Raw genomic sequence first — 16,038 nt, forward strand, 5'->3', positions numbered from 1 at the left:
TTATGGGTGACGTCATATCGTGGGATTCAACAGGTTAAAAGATGTACAAGCTCAAAGCTATCATTTTAACTGATTTATCTGTCTATGCATTTCTGGCGAGTGTCGTTAAATATCAAAGATAAAAACAGCGCAAGATTGTATGGGAATTAGAATTAAGTGTTTAAGAACGGAAAGAAATAAAAAAAAATTAGTGTACCCACTTTTGAGGACCAATTATTTATGGCTCCTCTACACGATGGGCCAACGCCGGCCACTCCAAGGGACGCAGCCATGCGGTAGAATGAGATAGCAATATCACTTGCTCCCTCTAACGCATAAATGCGTCCATTGGAGTGGCCGGCGTTGGCCCATCGTGTAGAGGAGCCATTATACATAAATACAACGCGTTTAAGCATATTGTACGTTCATTAATTGTCTAGTTTAAAGATAGATTTGGTAACCAGTTCACGAGTATGAACAACCGAAGAAGAAATCGTCAATTTGGTAATCAAGATGAGATCATCAAGTTTTTGTTCTGTAACTAGAAACACTGTTGTTTCTTAAAGTCATCATGTTGTAGGTAAGTGTAGTAGACATACAGCTACTACGGAATACAAAACATACATCCAACCCAAGTAAAATTCACTGCCGCAATGAATAGTCACATTTAATTTAGTAAAACATGTTGTTTGATAGAAAATAGATTTGCACATTAGCTGTAAATTTTTTATTTCAAATACCTCAAAGCATTTTTTTATAGTTGGCCAGAGAAAAGGTACAACAGTATGTAGAAGTTCATGCGAAGATTAAAAGCAATGGACATGAATAAATAAACATGGAAGACTGCTTTTTAACAGCAAAATAAATTTCAACCGCTTCAAATAATTCTCGAGTCAGCCACACAACTCTCCGCCAGTTGTCGGGCATGATACAAGTAATTTCAATCGAAGCTTTCGGTTCACCGGTGCCATCGGATCATTAAATTAAATTAAATTGTCATTCGGGGCGCGACAGACCTACATATTGCACTATAATACTTTCGGGACGCTGTCCTTCTGTCGGGAATATTCAATCGACCCGACCGCCTCCCCTACATTACAACTGAGCATAAAATAACACGTCTCAAAGTATGAAATTGTCGTCCCAGAAACTGAGTCTCCGTGTAAAAAAAAGTTAAATCACACACAATTTAAGATTGTGAAATAAAGACAAAACGTAAATGAATACTTTCCCCTTCATCTTCACTCTAATTTGGTAAAGCGTCAAAAGACCCGATATATAACCAAATTAAGATATTCTATACTCTTCATTATATACAAAAAGCAAATACGGTCCACTTATAAAACAATAAGCATTTTCGAACGTAACGTAAATCGCAGGCGGGAGCCGAACGATAAAAAAAAATCGTCAATTTCATACTCAAAGATCCGGGAGGTCTCGCGACCGGGCGGCCGCCGTATAAATAATGTACAATACAACGTGAACGCATACAAAATGTTAGTCTAACACGAGACCCTCGGGCTGGTGTGGGGCCCTCACCGCCACTCGGACACGGCCGCCACCGTCGTGCTGGGCTGCCCCGCCGCGCCCGCCGCTGAAACAACACACCACACGTTCAAGCGCAACCTTATTTTATAAGATAAACACGATGCGTTTGCCGCACACCCATTTTACATCAGGTTATAGATGTTAAATTATAATGACAGTACAAACAGCAACCTTATGCCTTTTTTAATAAAGATTACGACATGTCACTTAACAGTGTAGGCGATATACAGGGTGTCCCAAGAAGTAGTGATATACTGAAGCTGGGAGGTAGGACCTAGAGGGCTATCTGAATCACCCCCATGTATGTTCCGCGATTTTTCGTATTTTCGGAGTAATGATTTTTTTTAATTTTTCACCTATCGCCGAGTACGATGAGATTTTTATTTATGGTGACGTGAATTATTGCGGTAGATGCTTGATTTTTTTGTGTGCTAAGCTGATAGATAGGCCAATTCAGTATGGTAACATTTACTATCGTTAGATCTTTGAATGGAATTAAAAAAAAAATTAATACCAAGAAAGATAAAATTACCCAGTATGTTCACAACTTCAAGGGCGCTTAAAAAAATAAAACATACTGGGTAATTTTATCTTTCTTGGCATTAAATTTTTTTTAATTCCATTCAAAGATCAAACGATAGTAAATGTTACCATACTGAATTGGCCTATCTATCAGCTTAGCACACAAAAAAAAATCAAGCATCTACCGCAATAATTCACGTCACCATAAATAAAAATCTCATCGTACTCGGCGATAGGTGAAAAATTAAAAAAAATCATAACTCCGAAAATACGAAAAATCGCGGAACATACATGGGGGTGATTCAGATAGCCCTCTAGGTCCTCTACCTCCCAGCTTCAGTATATCACTACTTCTTGGGACACCCTGTATATTGTTTCGGAGGAATCCGAAACTCAAAAGGCGACCCGAGATGTAAAGAAATCTTTCGCCGTGTCCATTATCAGAGCTGGGCACCGTTAATCAAAAAGTTAACTTCGTTAATCCGTTAAATAAAAAGTTAACTTCGTTAAGCGTTAAAACGTTACTTTTCAAACGTTTTAACGGAAGTTAAAGTTAATCTTTAATCGTTAACTCGAAATCGTAAATATACGCAATAGGAAATAAAACTAGTAGAAATAATCATATCGTCGTGTCGTGTGACCGCTCGGTCTCGAATAGTAAGTTGTTGTCTCTCTCGCACCCGTGTATCTTATATGGCAACTGCTCAGGTTGCCGCGATCGACACTGTCATACTCTCGTAATAACAAAATTAATACGGCGCACGGGGTAAGCAATATTAGACTCTTAGTCAGTAGTACAAGCACGCGACGATTCGCGCTATGTAAAGTTGCACTGCATACAAACCTAACGCAAACTAGTCGGAACGTGATCGGCGCGCCGCGGCAGCGCGCGGCCTTGGTGTGAGTAGGTACTTAAGTATTAACGATTAACGGACTTAAGGAAAGTTAACGGAAGTTAACAAGTCCGTTACAGGTTTTTAAAGATAACTTAAAAGTTAATCCGTTACTCGAAAACTTAACTTCGTTAATTAACGATTAACGGATTAACGGACTTCTGCCCAGCTATGTACATTATTGTTCAGATTCAAAAACCTTACACCGACTTTTAAGATGTTTGGCAAATACTGGTCTCCTAAAACTGTCGAGACCCAACCCTATGTTGGTACAGGTTTAGGCATCTAACTGTTTCCTACGAAATATGAATAAACTTATAAATGCAAATGGGGGCTAACTTAAACTTGAGGGCTTTTTTGAACTCAAAAAAGCCCTCAACTCAATGGATATTAAACTTAATATCCATTTGAATTAAAATTGACTTACTTGTTTCTTGTTCTTGATTTGGTTCATGACGGCGAAGCGTGCGGTCATTGGCTGCAGCCTGGTAGTTGCCGCGTTGGCCCCCTATAGTTAAAATAAGTTAAACATAAGTTCGTTTTGGTAATCAAACAGCTAAACAGATAATATGGTTGCACTTTATCGTCTATCGTATCCTACGTCACTTTTGCACTTATGTGCTCGATATAATCGCGACCATATGTTAAGCCATCTGGAAAGTATGTATTGTATAAAAATGTAAATATGTGGATACAAAATCCTGTAGCATTACCGTTACCGGTACCACAGATTATATAATAGTTCTTTACGTTTTAATACCTACACAAAAATACAATGGAGTGACCTTCAACGCGCCGCTTCCCGCACCGTGCGCGCCGACACAACGCTTAGGGTTGCCGACGCTTAGAAATGATTTTACAAATAAGTAGGTACCTACTTAAACTATATATTCTATAGAAGATACCTACCTAAAATATAAGTTTTAATTGTCCAACTGGCATTAGAACTTGCCATATAAAATCATAGCGTACAATAACTATACATGAGTAAGATAAGTTGCAATTAGTTATTATAATATTCCGTTTATGCGTTTTATTCCGACAAGTGACTGCGAAACATTTTAAAAGGTCATATCTCCCTGCAGTAACCGCAGTGTTTACGCCGTTTTATAAACTACTTATATTGAGAATGTCTATCTATACTATACTTTTCCTGTCTATCGGAAGAGCAAAAATGGTTTTTTTTTAATTAATTTTGTTGTTTCTGCATCTATCGACACTACAAGCTGTGTTATTTTCTTGTGAAGAAGACATTTCTTTCGCATACAATTTGGCATATACGAAGCGCGCGGCGACGCGACGTGCGTGCGTAAGCACGTGTGGCAACCAACTGGCTTGCATTTCTACCGTGAACGGGAACAGATTCGTAGGTATAAAACCGAGCTCGCGCGGAGAGTTCCATAGGCCTGCCGGTACTTACCGAACTTGAGCATATTCCAGTCGAACACATAGTCGTAGGTGAAGCCCTGCCGGTGGAACAGCGTGCGGAACAGCTGCCGCAGGTGGCTGTAGTCGGGCCGCTCCTCAAAGCGCAGCCGCCGACAGTACTTCAGGTATAGCTGGAACTCGATCGGGTGGTTCTGAAAATAGAAAGTTATAAGGTCAAATTGGATAAAGGTCCGTTATGCGTCCGTAATATTACGGCCGCTATATGATGGCACCGCTATCCTAGGAAACCAGAGCTCAAAAATCTTGTCTCAGTGAGACAGTCAAGACTAACTGAGAATTCTGAACTTTTTTCCGATAGTAAAAAAAAAGATGGCCTAATCGATTTTTCCAGGTCATCATGTTTATATGAACTTTTTTTTGTAGAAATTGTATGTGCCCAGGAGCCACAGGATAACTTACAAAAGAAAAATGTGGGACAGTTTTTCATTGATTAGATGGAAAGTTCAAACAATTCAGACTATTAAAAATACTGATTGTTTACACTTTAGCATTGTAATTAAGATAGTTGCTCTAAAAAGCGACAGGTTACTGAGGATCTAGATCTAAACTAAACATCTCTCAACTTGGAACCAGCGTAAGTCAACAATATGCGAGAAAAGTCGCAAAAACTCTAGCTCGGGAGCAAAACTAGACCTTAAAAATAACTTTTGGAGTTTTAAGCAGCCCAAAGCCTTTTTATTTCATTAATCGATTGCAATTGTACCTAATTAACAACCAAGACCAATAAGTAAGTAACATTAAACATAAGTATATGCCTCCCAAAGCATAAGGCCTCCCGTATTCATACTTAGCAGCCACTTAGTACTTAGCAGTTACTCTACAAAATACCCTGTGCCTGACCATAACTTTCCTGTGTTAAGGCCGTGCATCGAAAAATAACAGGATCTTAGAAAGGTGGCAGTGGCTAGCCCCGGAAACAAAGAGTAGTGATTTTCGGATATATGTTTCTTGACTATATGATAAGACATTTCGTAGTAGTCGAAACACGAATGCTTAAAATTTTCTCGATAGAAAATAAATCCAAACTTACGTGTTCATTTTTCGGTTTTAGCTTCGTGCAACTAGAAAACACATCCATATCCAGCACAATCCACCTTACAGCAAAGGTTTTCATCTCGTCTTAACTTTCAAAGAACTAAATATTAACTTATTATCCTTTACCGATGGATTTATTATCGATTTTTGATTTTATGAATTCAACAGCAAACGCCCATTTTACGCAGTTCGGTTTCTCTTTCTGTCATGCGTCAAAGTCATAAATGCATCCTTTATGCCAGTAATGTTAGATGGCCGTCGTGCCTCAAAGAGGTAAGACCTATGTCACTTCGCGCAGCGCTCCGAATTACGTAAAATTTTAATATCCAATAAACGTTGAGTCGTAACTCCATTGAGTAGTAACGGAATCGGAGGTAAACCTATGATGGTGCCTTCTTACAGGCCTATACGTTACGCATGTGTGCGTGTTTGCTTAACTACGTCATGCTACGTCGAAATCTATACTCTTTGTCAGTTACAAGGTTACAACGGGTTAGGAAATTTCGACAGATATTGAAATGTATCGGTAGCTGTTTGGTATTTAGCCATCAGAATCTAACCGTAACTTTTTGCTTTATTTTTGTTTGAAAATAAAATATCTATAAGAATATATTTTTTGCTTTTTTTCTATTGTAATGATAAAAATAAATCTAGTATGTTTCATGCTCAAATAATTTAAAATAATTGAATAAATATTAAAAACTAATTGATATTATTCGTTTTAATTATTATATTATTAAGTTTGAATAAAATATTTTATTTCAATAATACGAAAAGTTATTATATTTAAGTACCACTAAAAAAAGGTCTCTACTTACAAAAACTCACTTGCACGGGCCGGGGTTCGAACCCGTGACCTCCGGTTTGAAAGTCGCACGCCACTACAATTTCACATAAGTAATTTACAATGACATGATACCGTGGAAAAAGTGAATATTACAATGTACTGTGTTACTATCATTTTATAGTTTATTTTGGCTTGACAAGGAGGAATGAGAAAAACGTGCAGAGCGAGAGGATTAAATCTCTCTGTCCCTTTCTTAAAGTAGCCAATCCTAATTATGACATCTGTTTTGATATTATTTCTTTGAACATAATTTGTCGATGTTCTTTTTTATATCATCGAGAAAGATTTTTATTAAAAAAATGTGTTGAATTTATATGTTTTATTTATGTTTTTTTGGCATAAATTTCATTACTTTTGACAAATTTTGATTGTGATGACAAACGATTTGATGTGATGTGTGAAACGAACAATGTGATCAACGATTTATCTAATAAAACTTCATTTAGTCGAAAAAAATAGTTGTCTACTACCGGGTGGAAAAAAATTATGGGCCCTGGAGGGAAAGTGCCTTAAAACCTTAAGTTTGCTCATTTTACTTAAATGAAACATTATTGTTTTTTAAAGAAACAACTGCATTCAAAGATTTTTGAAGTGAAAACTTCTTTAGCGGCGCTAGGCACTTTATGAGGTGGGGAAAAAATGATAAACTCGAGACAGCGTAAGGCGATCATGTGACCGTAAGGTTTAGATGGCATTTAAATCAATAAAGAAAAACTCAATGACATTACATGAAAAAGGTTATAATCTTGTACGGGCTGAAATACGAGGATCTCACAGTATTATAACTTTATATCACTCAAATATAATTCAATAAAGCTACATCTTGATGAAATCGCTAATAAAAGTGAACTCTAGTACTGGTGAATAAAACTCAAAATATCATGACCAAAATACTTAGACGCGAGGTCTGCAAGGTAACTTTACAATTTCTATTCGAATTTTAAACAATTAACGCTATAAATTTGAATTTCGAATTTTAAACAAGCTGAATGACCAGCAATTTCGGAACCAAAAGTTTACAATAGAAAGGAGGATGGGTCAATTATACATAGTGCTGCAGACATTTTGGACTAGTCATTGAGTTTTCACTTCTGTCGGCACTCCTGGAATGCAACACGTTGTTTTTTTTTTAAATTCGCTTAGTCGCGCCCGGGAATCGAACCTACTTTTTCCACACTGTATAAAAGAACACAAATGCTTTTCTTCTGGTAACTTAAATGTTCTATCTATCTTGGTGATATGTCAATGCAATCAAATAATCTGAAAAAATAATAATAACCCAATTTATGAATTCCGTTCCTTCAGAAAAATGCGAAATGTACGTACAATTAGGGATATCGTACCTTTCCCAGAGACAAATTTAGTAGGCCAAGAGACATTTTGACTGATTTGGGGTCTGTACTAAAAATCTAACATAATATGATAAGGACTTAATCGTTTTAAGCTCAAGAGTGAGTTTTCCTAAAGGTTTTTCTAAAAGTTAGGTCTTTATTAACGTTAGGAGTGCGTTAGCATGTCAAATGTCAAGGGAGAAAACAATAAATTAAGTATCAATTCCACTTCCACTCATCAGCAAAGTGATATATATCAGCAGATTAAAGTTATTTTAGATTACAAAATTAGCGCATCAAAAAAATCAAAGTGCATAGAAAAAAAGTCTCCTGGGTCACCAGAAAAGTCACCAGGGAGAACGATGACCCAAAACATATTTAAAAGAAAATGTAAATATTGTGTACTACCTACGAACATTTTTCAATAAACTATGTTTTTATAACATATTAGACCCAGGATAGATCTAATACCTCTTTTCGTACCCCGGATAAAATGGTCGGCGACTAAAAAAGTAACTGAAACGTTACGTTATTAGGTTCACGATGCCGCGTTGTACCCTTGCCTTCGTTGCGATATGTTTGGTAAGTCAGGAGACTTAAAAATGAGCCATGATTTTGGGACATATTAACAAATATTTTTTTGAATATATATTAATTTTAGCGGACTTTAATAATTTACCAGTAAAATTAGATGTAAATACATTTTTAGTTAATCGTTAATATGATATATTAGTAGCAGTAAAACACTTTATTGTACAAAAAGACACATAAAACATGAAAAAACACACATCCTTCGTATATGGTAGAATATATTTTTCACACTTATAAGTAAAAACCAAAACCGATACACGATTGGGATACGCTCTTTTTGTATGGGATAAAAAAAAATTCTCCTGGGTCACCAAGAAAAATCGACATATTAAAATAATTCAGTTCGTTTTAAGTTCTAGTCAGATTGACTTTTTGGTTATTTGAGATAAATTACAATAACGCTTAGATTTGAAAAACATGATTTTCTATTTTGTTGCGATCGACCCGGGTAATAAAAATACGGCGAATTTGAACTTTTGTTTATTGTCGTTGTAAAATGTATTAAAAAACAATGTAGGCACCCCTGACAATTGAAATTCAAAATTATCCAGAAAAAGCGGCCAAGTGCGAGTCGGACTCGCCCATGAAGGGTTCCGTATTTAGGGGATTTATGACGTATTAAAAAAAACTACTTACTAGATCTTGTTCAAACCAATTTTCGGTGGAAGTTTGCATGGTAATGTACATCATATATTTTTTTTTAGTTTTATCATTCTCTTATTTTAGAAGTTACAGGGGGGGGACACACACATTTTACCACTTTGGAAGTGTCTCTCGCGCAAACTATTCAGTTTAGAAAAAAATGATGTTAGAAACCTCAATATCATTTTTGAAGACCTATCCATAGATACCCCACACGTATGGGTTTGATGAAAAAATTTTTTTTGAGTTTCAGTTGTTCTAAGTATGGGAATCCCCCAAAAAAATTTTTTTTTTCTATTTTTGTGTGAAAATATAATGCGGTTCACAGAATACATCTACTTACCAAGTTTTAACAGTATAGTTCTTATAGTTTCGGAAAAAAGTGACTGTGACATACGGACGGACAGACGGACAGACAGACAGACAGACATGACGAATCTGTAAGGGTTCCGTTTTTTGCCATTTGGCTACGGAACCCTAAAAATGAGTGTTTCAAAAAGGCACCCTGTATTCCTTACATACCTAAATAATCTCTTATTCAATAAAACATATAATTACTAAACACTGTGATTTATTTCAAATAAATGCAAATCGATCGGATAAAAGATATTAATACCTACCTATACAACAATGAATACGAGTACAGTCAGCTGCAATAATATGTTACACACCGAAGGCCGTTTTGCGGTAGATCATGTTAGATCTTATTTGTAGAGCCATAAGAGCGTGTCACATATTTTTGCAGCCGTCGAAGAGTAACATATTATTGCAGGTGACTGTACCTATGAAAAATTCGAGGGTTAAAAAGCATTTCAACCAAAGCATTTATAATAATAACGACCATGGACGCCTGCAACCCCAGGGTTATTGTAACCCCATAACAATAAGGTTGAAATTTGCATTTAGTGACCGCAAAGTCAGGTGAGCGTAATCAAGTAAATCTGTTTTCATCATATTTTATCAAAAATAATCTCTTTTCTGTTCTTGTGCTATTTTCTTATTATCAATACTCTTAACTTATATGCTATATACGCTGCTGCTTCTATGATGTTAACATCTTCCAAAACAACAATAAATATGCAGGTTTATGAATTAATTATTTTATTGTTTGCTATTATGAACAAGTAACAACGCCATCTGTTTCAATTTTTTCCGAATTTAAGTTTCTGGCCGACCGCAGCGACCACGTATAATGGTAGTTAACTTCTGTAACGTTAGATGGTGCTAAAAGGTCACACAAACTTCACGTGCGGCGCGAAGCGTTTCCATGTGTGCGTGTTAGCGGGGAGGGAAGAACTAGCGGGCGTGGTTTACGAAGCGCCAGACGCGGATGCAGTAGGCCCTTAAAGGGCACACGCCGATTTACTTCTTCATTACTATAGCCGGTTCTTTTTCAGGTTAGAAATTTTATAACCTCAAAAGTAGTGATAACTTTTTTCCTCCAAAATTAAATCTGAGTAACTAGGTATGCACTGAATTAGTGTCGTTTACTTATTATTGTCCCACAATCATAGGAACTCTACCATTTCGGAAGAAAAAGTTAAACCATTCGTACATACCTTAGAGAAGCGGTCGGCAACCTTTTAGCAGCCAAGGGCCACATAGTAGTTAACGAAGCTGACGCGGGCCGCGCTTTGTTACTATTTATAACTAGACTAGACATTGTCAATTTTACATACAAAATAGCCAGGGAGGCTCGCGGGACGCAAGTGACAGGTTAACGGGCCGCATGCGGCCCGCGGGCCGCGGGTTGCCGACCGCTGCCTTAGAGGTTAGAAAAATCCTAATCTTAAAAAAAGCAGGGTAGACTTACTTTACATAGCTCGTCAAAGGGTGTGGACAGTTTCTTCTCGGATATTCTCTCATACTTCTGGCGCTTGGTGGCGGCCTTGAGCCCCTGCCAGGGCAGACTGCCGCGGTTGAAGTACATGAGCACGTAGCCCAGTGACTCCAGGTCGTCGCGGCGCGACTGCTCGATGCCCAGGTGAGTGTTGATGGATGCATACCTCGCGGTACCTGGCAGGTGGGAAAATAATATATTAGCAGACACCTAGTTAATGATCATGTGAATGTATTACTCTTCATGAGTTTAAATATATTTAAGTATCTATATGAAAACACAGTTTTTAGGGTTCCGTACCCAAAGGGTAAAAAACGGGACCCTATTACTAAGACTTCGCTGTCCGTCCGTCTGTCACCAGGCTGTATGTCATGAACCGCGATTGCTAGACAATTGAAATTTTCACAAATGATGTATCTCTGTTGCCACTATAACAACAAATACTAAAAATAAAATAAATATTTAAGGGGGGCTCCCATACAACAAACACGATTTTCTTGCTCTATTTCTTGTTGATGGTGCGGAACCCTCCGTGCGCGAGTCCGACTCGCACTTGGCCAGTTTTCTCAGCAATTCAAAATGTTTCTAACGCACCCAAATACAGGTCACACAATGAATTAGGTCACATTGTTTCATGACAGTTCCTATGAAAACCTTTGGTCTGCATCATCAGATAGCTTGATGATAACCTTAACATTGAATTGTAACTGAAGTATGTAAGTAACAGCTCAATCAGGAACCGGGAAGTAGGCCAAATTAAACTTGCAAGATATTATTAGACATCAGGCAGGTGAAACTAAATTTTAACATGCATAAGGGTTAACTACTACACCCATTTTACATACCTGTTAAGTTCTTGTTTTCTCTGTATGGAATATGCTGCAGAGTGCGTGGGTCTTTGTACTTCTTTGCTAAGCCGAAATCTATTATATACACTAAATTCCCTTTTTTACCTAATCCCATCAAAAAGTTATCTGGTTTGATATCTCTGTAAAGAAAAAATAAACATATAATTATTGTTTTGAATAAACACACAAAGCACATTTTCTAAAATATTTTATAAGACTACTATGGCAGGTATAGAGTTGTGCCGTTCTTGAGAACATTCTGGGTTTTGTATGGGGAATATCCTACCTCAAGAGTATTCCCCATAGTAAATGGACATAGTAGGCAGTTCATCATCTTAACAAAAATAATGCAACATTCTATTAAATTGATACCTCAATTGGTCTAAATGCTTATTTTATTAACCTTATGACTAATGAGTGCCTATGTTCCTTCACTAAGTATATAACCCAAAATTTCCATTAGCTATTACCTACCGCTACCTAGAGTGCCTAGGTATGTGAAGTCAGAATGATAAATAAAATGAGACCTGTAGATTCATAAATAATAATTTGATTAGTGTCTATATTTATTGCCATGTACCTATAGAAGAAATGCAGAGATACCAATCATGTGTTATGATTTATTACTGTGCGTAAGAAAACTAGTTATCAATAACCCTAGTTGACCTGCAATGTGCACAAATGTATTGCCATTACCAGAGATAACATAAAGTCTATTGCCTACCTATAGATACTCTATTTTTTGCAAGTGTTTTACCAGTGAGAAACACTATTTTTTTACTAATTACTATTGAAGTATCTAAACCATTTTCAATTAGAACAGAGTTGTATATCTTGTTTTGTTCTATTTCTGAACCAAAGAATATCAACCATATTCTCTATACTGTTGTATTCAAATTTAACTGCCAGTTTTCTTGTGAGATGGCCCTTTTTATACACCAAGGTGTTTTCCATTAACCAACATGGCATATTATAAAATAGAACATATTATTATAATACAAACCTATGGATGAAATTCCTGTAATGTATGTCTTCAATACGGGTAATCAGCTGATCAGCTAAGAGGAGAACAGTCTTGAGGGAGAACCGGCGAGAGCAGAAGTTAAACAAGTCTTCTAAGGATGGGCCTAGCAGCTCCATTACCATTACATTGTAGTCTCCTTCTGAACCACACCATTTGATAGCAGGAATACCAACTGAATGGAAGAAAATTTGATTACAAGGTGCCATCATATATATGTTGTTAAGAATTACTATGTACTGGTGTTAAATATGTGTATGTATACATATTAGGTGTTAAGGAATTAATGTTTAGGTATAATCATATATGTATGTATAAGCTGTTACATTGTTTTCCTCTTTGTAAGACTAGTTAAATGATTTGCCGACTAACAATAATAACTTAGGTGACCTAGCGGTAAGAGCGTGCAACTTGCAATCCGGAGGTCGCGGGTTCAAACCCCGGCTTGTACCAATGAGTTTTTCGGAACTTATGTACGAAATATCATTTGATATTTATCAGTTGCTTTTCGGTGAAGGAAAACATCGTGAGGAAACCGGACTAATCCCAATAAGGCCTAGTTTACCCTCTGGGTTGGAAGGTCAGATGGTGGATGTGGATGGATACTTTCGTAAAAACCAACGCCAATTCCTGGGATTAGTTGCCAAGCGGGCCCCAGGCTCCCATGAGCCGTGGCCAAAATGCCGGTACAACGCGAGGAAGAAGAATAACTTAGGTGAACACATTAAACACGCTCACTGCGGCACACTAATTGCAATTACACTAATTGGCACAATGTTAACATATTGCAGGGGTCGGGAATATGTAGCCAATTCTTTAGGGTTTGAACCTAAGTATTCATTTAATTATTAAGTCATTTTAATATACCTAAAGTACAGTACTATGACTGACCACATTATGGTCTGATGGGATAAATAAAATATAGCAAGCAATTACATTCTATAAAATGAAGCATTAATAATAAAGTACACCATTCAGAGTTTTACTCACTTCCTCCTTGCATTAGTTTGTAAAATTTGCTTTCTATGTGTAGTTGTGGATGCCTTGTCTTGATGCATTCTAATTTGATAGCTACCTCTTCTCTAGTTACAATATTGGTGCCTGTAAGTAGAAATTCGTATGCTTAAGTAGCAGTAAACCTGCATCGAGGTTCAAGTTTCATCTCAAAGTCAATGTAAATTTGAAGCTGAATAAGTAGATTAGATTCAACTGGGAAAAGATTTGCATTATCAAGCTCATCATGGTTAAGCAGATACCCATTTGAATTCTCAAGCAAGGAATTACGATGACCTCAAGATTACACAGTATCTAACACAAAATGAAACAACTAGTTATTTCGAAACAAAAAAAATCGCAGCTGGCCCACTATCATCAGTTTTTCTTTGTTTACAATAATCTCAGCTCATACTTACCAAGGTATATATCTCCAAAAGACCCCGAACCGATCTTACGACCCAGTCGGTATTTGTTACCGACTCGCAGTTCCATGTTGATTGTTCGTAGGAGATGAAATCACAATAATATCACTGACCACCGAATCATTACAGGACGGCCATATTGCGATAGACGCAGATCTGTATTCAGGTGAACTCAGTAATCTTGGGTGGAATTTGTTGCAGATTGTATTTCTTCGCAATCCTTTGATGTCAAAAAATATATAGAATAACGCACCAACAAAGTTAAATCTTTCTTTATTATACAAATTACTTATAAAATTTAGATTGAACCTATTCTACCTACACACGCACATGAGGAATTTAATTTTTATCTACGCTCTCTCTCTCAGATGGCCAGCTATGGCAACATTGAGAGTAAAAAATAATCCAAGATAAAGCCCTTGCTACACGGTCGCCGACAAGCCCCTAGACCGCGTGGCCTTGGTCCGTCCCGGACCGTGTAGACAGTTGTTGTTGTTTCCAACAAAATTTGACCAAAACTGACCAAGGTCAGACGGTTAGTAGGCTTGTCGGCGACCGTGTAGCAAGGGCTTAACTTTAGCTTCTTAAGCATAAAAATAAATTATATATTTTATAGTTATTATATTTTACGAATTCAAATATTAAATAACAGTTTATATAAAAATATGAGATATTGATATAATATATCTTTTTTAAATATAAAAAAGTCTATGGATTATGGCTGTTTGGGCTAATTCCATTGTTGAGAACATTTATGAACTAAACCAAATGTGACTATGGGTTACCTAGGCGCGAAATTTGGAATAGGCAGGGAATAGGTATATATTTGCATACGTCTATAGATTTCTGTAGTCTATTTGGGTTTTAGTTACGCTGTCTATGAGATAGGTTGTGATTATTCGGGTAAGTCGGTTATTTTATGCATTTAAAAATTCAGAGAAACTACCGCGAACCACGGTCGACGTGTTGCCTCATGTCACACTTGAATTTACAAGTGCGACAGAGAGGCAGCACGTCAAACGTGGTTCACGGTAATCGCGGTAGACCCTCAGATCTCGAAACTGCTTAGTCTCCTCTCCTGTAGAGTTAGAGTAGACATAAGACAATTTTATTCGCAATTTCGCATCCGCACACATACGCGTATGCATACATGGCCCACAGCCATCATCGAACATTATTATCTGCCTTTAAATCGCTCTTGCGTATTCGAGCGATAGAAAGGCAGATAACGATGGTCTAGTTTTTGATGTTGGCGGTAGGCCCTCTGATTCCTCATATGCATGCAATGTTTAACTCAATGTACAAATGTTTGTACGCAATAATAGCACGTTACATTTAGTGACTCGGATTTTGAATTGAATAGGTATCCAAAGGTTGTGTATCATGCACTCCTTCGGCCTGAGAGAGAACCCATAGATTATATCCATTACCTTCAATACTAGCTACAACCAATTATTTATTACCAGGGATGTAACGGATGTGGTTTTATCGGAACCGAAAGCGGAACCAGATGTTTTAAATTTAGTTTATCGGAACCAGAAACGGAATCGGAACCGAAAACGGAACCGGAACCAGAACCGGAGCCTGAGTCAGTACTATCAGTAGGTATACAATACACAACACAACACATACGAATAGGTACTTTAAATTCAAAAACACGGATATACCAGAACATCTAATTACTGCAGCACGTGGCAAGCGGGGCTATGAGCGAATGATTGGTATAAACCTGTTTGTTTTTGATGTACATCGCTCATGTCCCGCTGCCGCGCTAATCATTGACATCCGATATAACTTCCGTTTCAAAAGTAACGGAACCGGAACAGAAACGGATGTGTAATACCAAACGGAAGTTCCGACTTAACGGAATCGGAAACGGAGCTCCGTAACATCCCTGTTTATTACTCAAAACTCAAGATATGTTATAGGCGTTACAAAATTGAAGCGCTGACCTTGTGACAAATTGTACAAGTTGCCTTTACTCGCACCTGGGCAAGCCAGAAATGTGTAGGTAACTTTACCGTAACTTATTTTTAAAATGTGATTTACAATTAAAAGACACATCAAGATTGTT

The 16,038-nt window shown here is 37.2% G+C and overlaps 1 protein-coding gene across 1 annotated transcript; it reads right to left on the reverse strand.

Moving 5' to 3' along the window:
* Positions 1–1,514: 1,514 nt before the first annotated feature.
* On the reverse strand, positions 1,515–14,322 carry LOC134651076 (casein kinase I). Its single transcript, XM_063506062.1, has 8 exons — positions 13,959–14,322; positions 13,537–13,647; positions 12,529–12,721; positions 11,523–11,665; positions 10,651–10,853; positions 4,363–4,522; positions 3,370–3,450; positions 1,515–1,573 (listed from the first exon to the last, which is right to left on the reverse strand). Exons 1-8 carry the CDS (start codon positions 14,032–14,034, stop codon positions 1,515–1,517), a joined length of 1,026 nt encoding a protein of 341 aa, XP_063362132.1. The 5' UTR covers positions 14,035–14,322.
* Positions 14,323–16,038: the final 1,716 nt, after the last annotated feature.

The sequence above is a fragment of the Cydia amplana genome, chromosome 9 (genome assembly GCF_948474715.1).
Source record: "Cydia amplana chromosome 9, ilCydAmpl1.1, whole genome shotgun sequence".
In the NCBI taxonomy this organism is placed as follows: domain Eukaryota; kingdom Metazoa; phylum Arthropoda; class Insecta; order Lepidoptera; family Tortricidae; genus Cydia; species Cydia amplana.